This window comes from Natator depressus, chromosome 11 (assembly GCF_965152275.1).
Source record: "Natator depressus isolate rNatDep1 chromosome 11, rNatDep2.hap1, whole genome shotgun sequence".
NCBI classification, from domain to species: Eukaryota; Metazoa; Chordata; order Testudines; family Cheloniidae; genus Natator; species Natator depressus.
The window spans coordinates 44,996,824-45,012,876 of NC_134244.1; the positions used below are offsets into that span (position 1 = coordinate 44,996,824).

The following is a 16,053-nucleotide window of genomic DNA, read 5'->3' on the forward strand; positions in this document are numbered from 1 at the left end:
TATTCGATATTCCCCTCTTAATACATCCAAGGATCACATTAGCCCTTTGGCCACAGTGTGACAATGGGAGCTCATGTTCAGCTGATTATCCACCATGATCCCCAAGTCTTTTTCAGCATCACTGCTCCCAGGACGGAATCCTGCGTATTTGTATGTATGGCTGGCATTCTTTGTTCCTAGATTACAAACTTTACATTTTGGTTGTATTGAAACATATTGATCTGAGAGCATCAATTAGATGCAGCATTCTATAATATTTACAGAATGCTAGGGGAAATTGATTTGTTTTTTTTTTTACTTGCTGGACCATTAAACAAACAAACAAACAAACAAGTTTCAAGGAAATGTCAGATTTGATAGTCAGCTATAATTGCTTCACCATATATATAGGTAATTAGTGCATACAATCTTAAGCATACATATTTATTTCTAAATCATTATCAGAGACAGTGAATGTCTATCATGCAAAGAACATGCAGGCTATGATTTTAAAATTTATTTTACATAGTTAACAAACTTTTGGATACTGTAGTATGAAGAATCCTTCAGTGCTTGCCCTTAAAGTCTGCTGTTAAATGTACAGCCCAGCATATTTATTGTATGCCATATTAATATAGTGTATGGTTTGAGGTATACACGAAATAAATTACTGCACACGTGCAGTAACTTTTCAAATTTAATTACTTCAGCTATTTCAATTTTATAACATCTTTTCATTCCACAATCTCTCTTCCTACCTACTGCCCTTTCCCTTATAATAAAGCTAACATATGGCATTTAGAGTTTGTAAAAAATATTAAATTACAAGTCTTATCATTGCAAGCATCCTAGCTAGGGCTGGGTAGGCAGAACATAACTCCCTTCAGAGTTTAGATAATTCATAAAAGATTTACTGTTTGGGAACAGGAGGTTCATCTTCCTCCAGGGAGATTAGGATATAATTTTTGCAGTATATTCCTATGCTCTGGCCATGCTTGGGGAAAGAGGTGCAGTCCAAGGTTCAAACTCTAGGTTTGTTGCTAAATGTAAACTCTGTAACAATATATTTCATTTGTGTGCATATTACTTTTATCATTTTTCATATAAACTAGTCACAGAACATGGCACAACCAAATATGGGATAAACATGCAGTAGAGAATGCAGGTTTTACTGCTAGGGGAGAGGTGATCTTACTATATATAAGAAAGAGGTGAAAAAGAGTGTAAAGGAAGAATTGAACAAGGGGAAAATTAGTTTAATATATTAAATAAAAATGGAAAAAATTGTCCCCTGCATTTGTCCCTTTCAAGTACTTGATCCAGTATAATTTATAATTCTGTATTTCAGCGATTTTCTGCTTACCAACACTTTTCAGCTTCTCTTCAAGCAGTTTTAAAGTTTGCTGAATTGATGCTCCATCAGCTGGTGCTACATCTACACACAACATCCCTAATAAGCCATCTAACTGCTGAGACAACTGAAATAGAGAGGGATAAAGACAAACCTTTTATCTGATATGTAACCATTCTTTGTACTGAAATCATTACGGTTGCAATTAATATTTAAAAGACATGTGAGCACTCTCAGTCTTGCCAAGCCCAAGTGTTCCAGAATCATGAGTCAGGCTCCCAAAAATCATGAGATTAGTTTAAAAATAATGAGATTAAAACAAACAAATAAATTTTGGGTTCTTTTCCTTTGCCTTCTGGTTTCTGAGCCTTTAGGGTCACTTACATCAAGTTTTCAAGCTTTTCTCCACATCCATAAAGGCTAGAAACTTATTTTTTAAATGAAAGCAGAAATTATCACCTAATACATGGTTCCAGCAACTGGGCTTTAAAGAAAAAAAAACACCAAGTTGTGTGATAGAATCCACTTCAGACAAATAAGAGCTTGAAAAATATCTTACAGAGAAACTCTGAAGAACAGTCTACCCCATGCAATAGAACCAGCCAGTCAAAAAATATAAGTACAGAGAAGTTAGCTGAATCTCTTATGATTTATGTTCCAATTTATATAGCACAGAAATGTAAGGCCATGCCAGAATGTCAAGTGTTACAGTACACATTCCTCTTACAAAACAGCAGACCTCAGCCTTAATGACAGTATTTCAATCAGGCTACCAATAAATGAAGACTTTTGCATTTTTCACAGAAGTGACTTTGTTTTTTCAATACACCTTGTACAAGATACTGAACTTCAATAATACTATGTCAACAGTGTATTGGCAAGTAAGCCTGTAAACACTTAAAACCAAGCTTACATCTTGGGCAACACCATGGAATTCAAGCGCTGCTTGTAACAGATTTTGCCTAAATTCCAGCTGACTGGCCTGCCGATAACAGACATCGCTCAACTGTTGCTGTAGTGCTTTCAGCTCTACCAGGTCCTCCTCATCCCCAGCATTTAGCAGTGCTGCAATCTGCTGATTAAGCTCCACATATACAGCGAACCACTCCTACAAAAAAAGAGCAAGAACCACATGATTAAAGCTTTAAAGTAACACCAAAATAAATCTATTTCTTTTTAAATGACGCGCATTTGAATGTATCGAGTATTTTATTATATTTTTCTTTATGGGACCTCAGTGGAATCTTTCAGCTACAAGAGCAGTAAGTGTAGGTTTATGCAGCATTTTGAAAATGTACATGCCAAGAAGCATTTCGCATTCTGTATCAGAGTGGATAAAAATCGATGATTTGAAAATGGACAAATAAATAATCTGATTTTTTTAAAATTTAAATACAGGTATACTTTTAAAAAATAAATACATGTAAAATTAAATATGAAATTGACAACCTATTTTAAGATTTAAACTACTTAAAATCTATTAAAATCATATAAGTAAATACAAAAAATAATATTAAGCTGTACTTGGTTGTTAGCAAGAAAGTCAAACTGAATTGGTAGAAGTCACTTGCTAAGCACCTAGAACCAGAGTTTGTTGCAGTGATAAACCAGCTTTTATCCAGTATTGTTGTAGCCATGTCAGTCCTAGCATATTAGAGAGACCAGGTAGGTGAGGTAATATCTTTTTGGGCCAACCTCTGTTGGTGAGAGAGAGAAGCTTTTGAGCTACACAGAACTCTTCTTCAGGTTTTCTTGAGCTCTGGAAAAGGTATTGAGTGTGTCACAGCTAAATAAATAGATAGTTTCACATAAGTAGTACCTTAAAATATGTGCTAACTACATATTCAACAATTATCTGTTTGACCTTGTATTTAGCTGTAACTCTCTCAGCATCTTTCCCAGACCCCAAGAGCAGCTCTGTGTATTTTGAAAGCTTGTCTCAAACCAGGTTCTGACAGCAGCAGCCTCTTCTGCAGGTACAGAGAGAATACTCCCTTAATTTCTGTTTATTCCAAGTTAAGAAAACAATTGGGATTTGAAAAAGCAGGAAGAGCTTGTTTTCCTCTTCCAATCTATGGCTACGTCTAAACTTGGACCTAGAGATGCGACCCCCAGCTCAAGTAGACATACATATGCGAACTTTCATCGAACTAGCATGTTAAAAATAGTAATCACCACAGTAGCACTGACAAAGGAAAGTGACGGCATAGGCTAGTTGTTCCAACTTCAAACCCACTTAGATACGGTGGGTATGTACTTGGGATAGCTAACATGTGCCATCGCTCACCACTGCCCAGGCTACTACAGCTAGCATGCTAAAAGTAGTAGGGTATCTCCATGAGAGCTAGCAAGATTATGTCTACGTAAGATGGGAATCATAACCCTAGCTTCTAGGGTTGAGGTACCCTAGAAATAAAAACTAGGTGTGAGAGGGCAAGATCTGTTAGTTCTAAAATCTTGAAGTAACCAAAAACAAACAGTTCAGTCAATTAACTACCAATAACACTTCCTTTCTTTAATACATCAATTAGCTTGAAATGCAAAACATGTTTGGATAAACTTTTTTTCTCCTTATGTATCCATCACTTTTAAGGTAGTTCTATTTAATAAAAAAAAATATAAAATACTGGTTGTGTGCATCTGTAATTGAATTAGCACCCAAACAGATTTCAGAGTAGCAGCAGTGTTCGTCTGTATCCACAAAAAGAAAAGGAGTACTTGTAGCACCTTAGAGACTAACAAATTTATTTGAGCATAAGCTTTCGTGAGCTACAGAAACAGAAGTTCACCCAAACAGAAGTACACAAAAAATCACAAGCAAAACAATTCATCATCATCTAGTAAATAAGAAATGCCTCTTTCGCCATTTTCCAACAAAATTAAAAATGTAAAAGTTATGCCTGAATAAATTTAAGTAAATAACTGCTTAAATAAATGTGCATAGATAGCATATCCTCCCTGTTAGCAAAAAGGAGCACCAAGATGTAGTGTAAAGGATACATTTAGCTGTGAATCACCATGTTTTAATGGTTAGCAACTAATGAGAATCAACCTCTCTTTAGAAAAAACAACTCAAAGTATAAAAGCAAAACACAATTGAAATCAATTATTTAAATCAAGGTTTCCTCTTGTTGATTTAAATTATGATTAAAATTGGTGATTTAAAATCAACCCACTCTGCCCTATATCAGTTCAAATATAGTTGCAAGTTTTACAAAAAAATGTATGTATTTCTGATCCTACTGATACTACCTGAAGATAGGGGGGAGGTCCATTGTCTCCAACTCTAAACCCAACCTACCTATTGGCATATACTGCAAACACATTCCCATTAATAGCTGCTTGCACAGCACAAAAATTCCACTCTCTAAACATAAACCATTATTTAATTATAAATTAAGGTATTCATGGTATGCTACAGAAACAATGATAAGGCTCTAGCACGATGTTAAACCATTATTGAAAGACTGCCTTTGAATCAAATGATATTGCTTTCAGCAATATTACTACTGCTAGCAATAAACTTAGAAATGTTATTAGAAAAATATTTTAGGCAGAGTGAAGTAAATATCTTGCAAATAAAATGGGGCAGCAAAATATAGAAACAGGTTATTTTAAGGTTTCTTCATTTTTGAGAGAAGGTGTCGCCAAAGTGTTGCCGTATATACCTTTATATTGTTGAAACCATAATATATAGCTTTAGATAAGAAAAACGTTTCAAATGATGGAGAATTCACGGAGAATGAAAGCCTACTTCATATATCAAGATAAGAAATCCAATGTTCATCTGATGTTGTTGTAAACTTGTAATACCAAATATGGCTGCTAGACATCTTTGTTATTTTGGTCGACTGACAAGATGACCTTCAAACGTCCTACTCAGTTCGAACATAAGAGGATAGTGCCACCTATTGGTTGTATTAATGAAATACCTGATTTAGTGATTAATGCTTTATCTTGTCATTTCCCAATAAACAAGGCAAAAATGGTGAACTGTAGCAAAAGCTGTCAATATCTAACAGAATTAAAACTACAAGTACACTATTGAATATTTCAATAACAAGACCTGCAAAGCCCTTAATCAAGACTGTTTAAGTCAAAAGACCAGCTCTAAACCCAAATTGACCAGACTCATACAGGTCATGACCATGAAGAAAAGGCAGAAATTTGACTAGAGACAATGAGCTCAAGTAAATTAGACATGCAGAGAAACTATGAAATAGGTCACAAATTGCTTATTATCAAGAAATCTAAAGCAGTTCTTTTTCAAGACTGGATTCACATAGAATATTAAAAACAAATAGAAGCATTTCAGAAACTAAAGCAGCATGAGAGCAATACAGTCAATAATAAATAGAAGATGTTTCCAAAGTAATGCAGGGGGAGTTGGGGAGGGGAAGAGCAGTTGAGAAGAGATAAGATCAGATACGCACGCCGTTTGATTTTAGGAATGAGGGAAGAAATATCTAGAGAGACTGTAGAAAATTAGGAAAATGATAAAGGAGGAAGAGAAGACGACAGATAGCAAATGCTTATTTCCAGATCAATTATAGGAGATGCTCTCAGATTAGAGGGCAAAAACAAGCACACGCACTCAAGTACAGAACTACTTTGAAAAGTGACTTTGTAAATGGGGTTCCATGTTTAATACATCAATGATTTCCAGATCAAATTTGCTTAATCGATAAGTCTAAAGATTTTTTTTAAAACTGCCAGTGCTGCAAAATCATACTAGGACTGAAAGCCAGGCTGTGTTCTTTCCTGATTATGCATTATCAACAGTGATAAGTATTCTGTAGGCCAAATTCAAACCTCGGTCACACCTCAGCACCCCATGGTCTTTGGTGGGATTGCAAGAACCTGAGGACAAAAGTTGGTCCTCCAATAGAATTTAGCTCATTTTGTTAATGATGCGCAAGCATGAATGGAATTCAGCTCAGTCTTTCTTATCTATGTCACTCTACAATACTAACATGAATAAAACATTACAATTATTTTGTTATTAGAGCAAGCAGATGTTACTCTTATACCAGGGGTCGGGAACCTTCGGCACGCAGTCCATCAGGATAGTCCGCTGGCGGGCCATGAAACATTTTGTTTACATTGACTGTCCGCAGGCACAGCCCCCGCCCCCCGCCGCTCCCAGTGGCTGCACTTCGCCGTTCCTGGCCAATGGGAGCTGTGGGAAGCTGCGGCCCGTGTCACTTCCCACAGCTCCCATTGGCCGGGAACAGTGAACCGCGGCCACTGGGAGTTGTGGGGTGGCCATGCCTGCGGACGGTCAATGTAAACAAAATGTTTCATGGCCCGCCAGCGGACTATCCTGATGGACTGCGTGCCGAAGGTTCCCAACCCCTGCTCTATACACATAAGGATCCGAGAATGCCTTTGGGTACGAAAATGCCATTTACACTCTTCAGAGTAGGTGACTTAGGGAGCTTTGTTCAGCAGAGAAACGACAAAACAGTAGGCAGCCTCCCCTTGCTGAATGCTGAGTAATCAAATCTCAGTAACAAATCAGTTTGTATAGAGAGGATATTTCTACTGCACTTTAAAGGTCTGCAAAAGGTATCTGTAAACAGATTTGCAGTAAAAAGTAGTATTTGGTCATCAAAGTTAGAAATAAGCTGTCAAATTTTATTTTAAACTAAATTATATTTCAAATCTTGTTAACTGAAATCTACATTCAGTGATAACTGACAGTGGTAGGTTCTAGCCAAATAAGCTCCAAATTTAAACATCTCATTTACCAGAGCAGCACAGATAACAAACATTTTCAAAAATGTTCTTTTTTCAGGCTTACTCTTCCTGTTTTTATTTCACTTTTACTGAAAGTACAAATTATCATGGTGTCTTTTAAAACATCAACATGAATTACACACAGAAAAAAAGCATATAGTTAGATTTTATTATCTACACTGGAAACCATAAAAATCTGTATCTAATGGGCATAGGGGGTAATTAAAACAGTGCAGATACTCCTCTTTATACCCGATAAATCACGGTTTGCTCAAAAATTCCTAAGAATCTGTCACTGGAATACATTGTTCACAATTAATTACGTTTACTCATAATCATGTTGTAATTTGGGGAAGGGGAGAATATCTCACACTGTGTTGACTCTCAATCTCTTCATGTTTCTGTTGCAAAGCTTGTGAGGCTCTAATTGAATCACCTATCCCCCACTGGGTTCGTAGTTGTTCTGATCCAGGTCCTTCAAGCCAATTCACTACCTGTTAATAAAATAATAGTTTAGATGACAACAAATAAATCAAATATTCTCAACAGCTTGTAAAATAATTCCACTCATGCTATTAAAAAGTCTTTGTACTTTTCATTTCAAATTAATATAACCACAAATTCAGTAAAAAGTTGGATACTTCGAGTAACTTGGGAAGCGACTATTTCATATGCCTTTGGTAGAATGTACTTTTCATTAACCTTAGGCTCTCAGATCATGCTAGATGCTGATAGCTCACAAAAGATTTGGCACACTCATATTTGTCATTTTACATCTGTGTCAATAAAGTGGATTTAAAAAACGCGGACTTTTCTCGATAAGAAAAAATTATTTCGTTTTCAGACAAATTAAATGAGCCTAGATCAATGAATTGCAGTGCACGTGTTGCTGAAATGTTGGACACATCTGTATGCTCACGAGAGATAAGTGTTTTCTCCCTGCTTTGTTGAACAATTATGTTAATGGACAAACAGGTGACAAGTACATTTTCAGTACAAAAATATTAGAAATACACAAAATGCTTTAAAAAAATAGGCCTTCATCCTGTAAAGGGACCCAAGCCAGGGAAGCTAATGAGTCAACCCGTGGACCAAATTCTGTGATGAATCCTGGTCACATGCCACCTGAAGAAGAGAAGGGGAGGAAAGCAGAAAATGGAGACTTGGGAGTAAACACTATCAGAAATGGCAACCAATATTGCCAAAAAAATAAAAAAGGAAGGAGAGAGAAAGCGAGAAAACAGGTGGAATGAATCAGCAATACTAGGGTCATCCAAGAGGGGAATCACCAACTGAAGCCTTGCCCTAGGTGCAGTCAGGACTGCACAGGAGGCAGGTCTCTTATTGTGGCAGCTTGCAATGTCCATTTATTTGGGACAGTTAATTCAGTTTTTTGGGGGCTCTTCTCTGCGACAGTCTGCATCCCTATGTTCACCCCTTTTTTACAGTACTATAACGGATTTTGTACAAAGTATGACTTGTGAGGGATCATTTGAAAACTCATAATTTGCTGATCATTATTCTCCTGGTAAAATATGTGTGGCCACCCTGTATGTAAAGTTATAAGATTCGACTCTATAACATTACTGAGACATGTTGCAACCTTAGAAAAGCAGGCACAAACCAATTCCTCAAAGACAAAATTCAAATTGATGCCTTATCCAGGTGCCAACAATATCAAATGAACTATCACCTGATTAAGTGACCATTCATTAGCAGGAAAAAGGATGAGAGCAAGAAATTTACATTTTGGCAAAGAAACAGCTGGAGGTTCCCGACCCCCAAGACCTTCTGCCTCCTGAACTTCAACTGGAGCTGATTTTCGTAGAAAAAGAGAGCTATAAGGAAGGGGGACAGATGCCCCAAGATATCTCTCCCTTCATTTCTATTCACAGCATTGACAATGCTTGAAGGACAAAGGAAGCATAACTGGACTGGGGAGAGATCCTGGCTGAAAGGATTTAGAATCATAGAATATCAGGGTTGGAAGGGACCTCAGGAGGCCATCTAGTCCAACCCCCTGCTCAAAGCAGGACCGATCCCCAATTAAATCATCTGAGCCAGCGCTTTGTCAAGCCTGACCTTAAAAACTTCTAAGGAAGGAGATTCCACCACCTCCCTAGGTAACGCATTCCAGTGTTTCACCACCCTCCTAGTGAAAAAGTTTTTCCTAATATCCAACCTAAATCTCCCCCACTGCAACTTGAGACCATTACTCCTTGTCCTGTCATCCGCTACCACTGAGAATAGTCTAGATCCATCCTCTTTGGAACCACCTTTCAGGTAGTTGAAAGCAGTTATCAAATCTCCCCTCATTCTTCTCTTCTGTATTTCAGCCAGTAAGACTGCTAAACATGTGGTGAGATTTTTGTTTTGAAATCACTTAGCTTAAGTTGGATATTAATTGTGTTTTATCTTTTATTTTCTTGTAACCAATTCTTTTACGCCTCATTACTTGTAATCACTTAAAATCTATCTTTTTGTAGTTAATAAACTTGTTTTATTGTTTAATCTAAACCAGTGTGTTTGGATTGAAATGTTTGGGAAACTTCATTTAGAATAACAAGATTTGTGCATATCATTTTCTATTAATGAAATGACGGACTTTATATGAGCTTGTACTGTCCAGGAGGCTGCTGGGCAGTACAAGATGCACATTTCTGGGAGATAGTCTGGGACTGGGAATTTGCTGGTGTTGCTCTGCAGTGTAATTCATGGGTGGCTGGCTACAACACTCATACAATATAGCTGGGAGTGATTTACATGCTGGAGGTTGTGTGAGCAGACCAGGAGTGGTTGCTCTCACAGTGAAGCAGTGTAAAAGACACTCCAGGTTGGAGAATTGAGGGGACACAGCTGTCCATCAGTCCAGATTGTACCCTGAGGAATGTCACACTCTCCCCTTGTCTTTTTTCTTTTCTTTAATTAGGCCGCCCCCATCATCTGCTTCCCATTTTTATTCCTCACCCCCATTCTTTGTACCAATGGAGCATTGACTCCTCCTGTTGGTGGGCAGCTTACCCACTGTGGCTGTTGCCCTTACATACAGCGTGTATATTTCTGGCTGTGAATCTAGGGAGGTTGCGTTATCTTTTAAATTTAGGCAACATCTTATTGCAGTTTTGTATAGTACTTGATGCCTTCGACAATCATTTAAAAACTGGTTAAACAAAATAGCAGAACACATAGCTTCATCATGTGCTAAGATTCTGTTCACTTATTATGCAGCGTCAGTAACGTAGACAGAGCAAATGGATGATTATTTCTAATCAAAATGATGCAAATTGAGGTTGATGCCCCAGTAAACAAGTCTATTTAAATGCATTAATGAAGGCAGTTTGCCAAGCTAGGTTATAAACTTTATTTCAATCAGCAATTCTTGCTCAGCCAATTTGAATATTATCCAACTACAGGAAAAAAGTCCCATGCCCTGCTTATGTCATTTGTGAGCTACGCAGTAGTGTTATCTTATACACTACATGTTGTTGGTTTTTCGTTTTCAACTGAAAATATCAATAAGAAGAGTTTGGGTTTTTCTTTTCTTTTGAAGATTTCAGTGACTACACAAATGAAAATAGTTTCTTGCTGGATTTACATTTTCAGTGGTAAAATGTCTCCTCTCTTCATCAGAAGCATGAGGTTTTGGGAAGAAAATTTAAATTGACTTATGTGAAATTAAGAAATGACTTTAGAGATGAATTTCCAGTGAAGGCAAAGGGAAATGTTTTCCTTATGAAAAACAGCATACTGAGGGTCAGCCATGAGTGCTCCCAGTCCATTCATCCTTCCAGATGAGATGACGGCAACTAAAAAGGTGACCTTCATAGAAAGGTGAGACACAGAACATGTGGTCAGTGGTGGATGGCATCAACAGATATAGGCAGTTCTTGAACATCCCATCAAAAATAACTCTGGATGGTGGATGGGGTTGAGTAGTTGTGGTTGTCACAGGGATAGCTGTATATCTAGGTTTGTCTGCTCTGGTGTTTGCACAGTGGTTCAAATGAGCTCTGGTGGTAGAACAGCTAGGGAGGTGGTCATGGCTTGTACATCTGTTTATGGTGGTGTCTCTTTGGAGCCAGGGTATCAATGCCAAGGGAGCAGAGAGTTATTCCAAAGTTTTTCAATGAGCGCAGAGACTCGTCAGTCTTCTTGATAAATAAACTTATCAAAACTTGTCTATTATATTTTGAACCTCCCTGGGGAACCCTGTGGAATGCAGTGAAAACTCATGCCTCATGACTGTATCTGTGGCTCTCCTTCTGGATGCAGTGTCAGCTGCATCGACTTCAGTATAGTGAGAGTTTTTAGTCTTAGTACAGTTAGTATAACCTAGTTTCCCACTGGTGGCCAAAATATCCCTTCAAGCTGAATAGTGTGTGCGTGTTCGTTAAGAAGAAAGAAGCACAGAGAAATCTGTGGACACAGAGGATTCCAACTCCAGCTATGCGGCAGTAAGAAGAAACTGGAGAGGCATCGGTTTACAATACACCTTATGCCCTTGGTTTGTAGCATGAGGAAAGCAACTGCACAGGCACGGATGAACAGACACTACTTGCTAGAAATCTACAGTCTCAGGTGGATGGTTCGCATGCACATTCACATGTCAAATACATAAGGGGACTAGCACTCAAAGAAGAACTTTAAGATAAAAGCAAAACTACCATCATAATATTTTTTTCTTGAATGCTTATTTGATAATGATCTAGGTGCTTAGCCCTGTGGCAATGCAAGGAAGGCTTAAAGCTGGCATAAGTGACTAAATGAATGAGGATTCATTACGTGTAGGAGAATCCCCAGCATAGGGGGCTTGGAAGAGAAAGCTTGTCTGGAAATTACTGCATTCTAGTGACCTCTACCTCTCAAAAAGGCCCTTTGAAAACCATTGCAGGAAGTCAAATTCGATCATCAGGCAAAATCGGCATCTAGAAGCCTCTGAATCAAAGGAAGCACAAAAGCCTGAGTAAAGCAACTTTCCCTCCAACTCCCTTAGTCTTACACGAACTGCAGCTTACCCAGACCTAAAAGTCAGAGCGTAAGACTCAATTTCAATATAAACAAAAAATGTAACAGAATTGTCTGTTGTATTCAATCCAGACAGAGGTCTAACAGAGAACTCAACGTTACTACAAAGCTGTGAAACACTAATATTTAGCTTGAATCTAGTTTAAAAATATATCACTTTAAGCTACTTATGACTGACTTCTCAGATATTTAGAATTAAGCAGTAAAGAATTATATGGCATATGCTTCCTAAATTACACACAGGCACACACCGTAGGAATACACTGAGGGCAGGTAACGATTTTTAACAGTCCTAGACATTGCAAAACAAACCCACCGCACCATAGATGTCTGTAATATGTGCTATTAAAAACAATACTAAACAGACTAAAGCCAGGTTTGTTTTAGATGGATTTTTGTTAACCCTGCAAAGTCAAAAGGTTACATGATAAAAAAAATATGGTACCAAGAGAATCTTGGTGCTTACCTGCATTACCTTCTGTTGAATCTCCTCTAGCTGTGTGCGCTTGCTACGTTGTCTACAAACTTCCTGGTAACGTGTATACTGTTCTCGGAGTGAATCTAATAGCTTCATAACCTGTGGCTGAGCAAGCAGTTCATCATCCATGGGAGACCATGAGACACCTCCATCTGAACCATTAAACCGACGCTGCTGTAACTCTGATAATAGCTCATGACCTTTAAAGATAAATAGAGCAATACAATCATAATTAATAACCACAGATGCAGTGAAAATCATTAGGAAGTAGAAATTAGTTTTTAAGGTTACCAGACATTATATTCTTACATCTAATGAACTGAAGTATACTGGTACATTTAATGATGTTTCTTTGTAGACAACAGGCAAAATACTGTCCTTTGTCAATGGGACGGTACTGGCTTCAAATTAGGACAGAATGTGGCCCAGTATATTTTAGGGGAAGGGGAACAACAAAAAAATATGCACACACAAAGCGAACAGTATGTAAAATCTAAACTGAAGTAAGATTCCTTCTCAAATTCATGGTAGTTTCCAACAGATTTTCAAAATGTGTTTCAGGGTCCCTTTATTGACTCCAAGAAGTTCTATTTTGGGAGTAACTGATCTAAAATACTTTAAGGTCTTTGAATAATTTAACTGAGAGTAAATCAGACCTTCAATTCTACTGGTTCTAATAAACTAAACTCTATAATAAAGTTTCCTTCTGTTTACATGCCTTGTTAGTGGCTTTGAAAATGTGGAGAGAGAGTATTTAAGTAGTAGATATAGGAAAAGGAAGTTAAGGGGACTTTTTCACCAAAATCACCATCTGAAAGCAAACCGTCTTCCTTAAATTTGATCAATATTCTAAAAGATAACCAATTTATATTTTCTAGTAGTTTTCAAGCGTGAAAATTCTTTGACTTCCTATAGCCCAAGGTACAACTAACATCGAGAAGGCTTACCTCCATAAATAAACTATTCCATTTCTTTAAATCATTAAATTTTATTAAGAAAAATATATACACTGATTGCAACATGGATTTAAATAATATAAAGAAATAATTGCTAAGCACAATTTTGACCCTCTCATTTCTACAATACATGCTGGCTCACTCCAAGCTACTGTGTACACACACGAAAAAGCATTCACACTTCCACTTCCTCTCCATCCTCATTTTTAGATATAATGGATGAGCTGAAAGCACCGATGAATTCAGCTATAACTGAGGTTCTCTGTATTTCTTCTCTTTCTGTCATCTTTGGTGATTTTATAATATTTAATGAAAAATATTCATACAAAAGCACAGTTCTGAATCCAAAACAACATTTTTACCAGGAGTCTTCCTTGCAGCTTCTTAGCCTATTCCTTTGCTTAACCAGGCCCAGTCTATGAGAATCTTAGGCCTGGTCTACACTAAAAAGTTAGCTTAAAGGAAGCCACCTTAAGTCGACCTGTTAACATGTGTGTCTACACTACCAGGTCTTGTAATGTCGACTTTTGTAATCCACCTCTGTGAGAGGCGTAGCACTTAATTTGATTTTCATGGGTCAACTGCAAGTTAGTGCAGACACAGCGCTGTGTAATTCAACTTAAAGGGACTCCAGATGGTGTCCCACAATGCTCACCTGTGACCACGCTGGAGATCATTTTCAATTCTGCTGCATGGCAGCCAGGTACACAGGAAACAGCCCCTCCCCTTCTAAAGCCCTGGGAATTTTTGATTTCCCATTTCCTGTTTAATCAACACTGGGAGCACGGCAGCTTGAGCGCAGCTGATCATTGAGACTACACGCCCCAAATGCACTCCAGCCTGGTCTGCATAGGAAGTGATGGATCTCATTGCTGTGTGGGGAGAAGTCTGTGCAGGCAGACTTCCGATCAAGCAGAAGAAACACTGACATCTATGCAAAGATCGTTCATGGAATGGGGGAGAAGGGCTACATGAGGGGGACACAGCAGTGGTGTGTGAAAATAAAAGAACTTCGCCAAGCGTACCAGAAGGCAAGGGAGGCGAACAGTCATTCTGGTGCTGAACCCCACACATGCCGGTTCCACAATGAGCTGCATGCAATTCTCGGGGGTGACGCTACCAGCACCCCCACAAGCAACGTGGGCACCTCACAGGTGTGAGAGTCTAGGGACAATGAAGACGATATGGTGGATGAAGAATAGGAGGAGGAGGAGGAGAATGGAAGACAGGTGAGTGGTGGATCCACTCTCCCCAAGAGTCAGGAAATATTTTTAACCCTGGAGCCCTGTGGGTCGCAGGACAACACGGTGGCCGACCATGATGCCGGGGAAGGCACCTCTGGTGAGTATACAGTTACAATCAAAGTCCAGTTAAACTTTAGCAGGCACACACATTCGGTGGTTGGCATGTTTACTGTGAAGAAAAAAGCGAGGTGCTGTGGTTCTCGGCTTACAAGAGGCCGCTCCAGCTATGCAGAGGGTGGCCCCTGGAAAAGACGGTTTATGTGGACTTGGATAGCCCAGGAATCCTCCATGGATATCTCTAGGCAACTTTCATGGAGGTACTCTGTTTGCAGAAGGTTTATGGGCAGGGCAGTCTTATTTCTTCCACCATGGTAGGACACTTTCCCATGCAAGTCCTGAATTAATTCTGTTGGCATCATTGTGGTACACAGCATAGCAGCATAAGGACCGGTCTATAACCAGACGCTTGCAACATCTCTTTCCTTTCCACCTCTATTACCCTCAGAAGACTGATATCACATAGTGTTGCCTAGGGGAAACGGGGGAAGTTCTCATTAAAAGTGCTCTTACGGGGGGGGGGGGGGGGGGAGGGCATGTAGACCCACCCGACCCCCCACATTCCGGATTGCCAAACCACATGGCCGCTAATGTGCCTTTACTGTGCTCGGCACGCGTCGGCAAGTAGTTTAAAGTGGCTGATAGGGGACTGGGGCCCCACATGAGAGATTCCGCAATTTGGGAGTGAAAACTTTCCCTCCCACCCCATTCGTAAACAGTTTCCCCGTGGTGCAATGGGGAAGGGCCATTGTTCCACTATCTACCTCTGCTCCCAACATGAGCCTGCCATAAACTTCATTAAAAGTGTGGTCACCCGTGACCTGGGGGGGCCTATTCACCATGGCTGGAGCAGCACAGTGAACGGTTACGGATTCTGATTATGTTATGGCTTGCACCTTGTGTAATAAGAGGGGTTTTTTTTTTTTTTTTTTTATGAAAATGGCCTTTTGCTGGAAACATTTTATTCATGTACAATGGCTTCTTTATTTTTTCCCATGACTGACAGCTGGAAATGTGTCCTTCGGTGTGTCATCAACACCTGAAAGCAGACTTTCACTGATTAGAAGGAGGAGAAAGAGAAAGTGGGAGGACATGTTCACCGAGATAATGAATGCCTCTGGGACAGCTGACACAGAGCTGACAGCGTGGGGGATTTCACTGTCTGAGAAGTTAGACATGGACATTGAGAGCAGGAAAGCTTCCAATGAGCAAGAGCGTGCGGCG

The 16,053-nt window shown here is 39.0% G+C and overlaps 1 protein-coding gene across 7 annotated transcripts in view; it reads right to left on the minus strand.

Annotated features, from left to right (window-relative positions):
• Positions 1–16,053, minus strand: part of SESTD1 (SEC14 and spectrin domain containing 1) — a 117,240-nt gene that overhangs the window by 12,335 nt on the left and 88,852 nt on the right. For 6 of the 7 annotated variants that reach the window (XM_074967690.1, XM_074967687.1, XM_074967688.1 and 3 more), the window contains 4 exons: positions 12,561–12,772; positions 7,441–7,563; positions 2,244–2,438; positions 1,343–1,457 (listed from right to left, as the gene is read on the minus strand). In XM_074967690.1, the coding sequence (XP_074823791.1) occupies positions 1,343–1,457; positions 2,244–2,438; positions 7,441–7,563; positions 12,561–12,772 (645 nt within the window). The remainder of the gene's footprint in view (positions 1–1,342; positions 1,458–2,243; positions 2,439–7,440; positions 7,564–12,560; positions 12,773–16,053) is intronic. The other variant, XM_074967693.1, reaches the window with a different exon arrangement.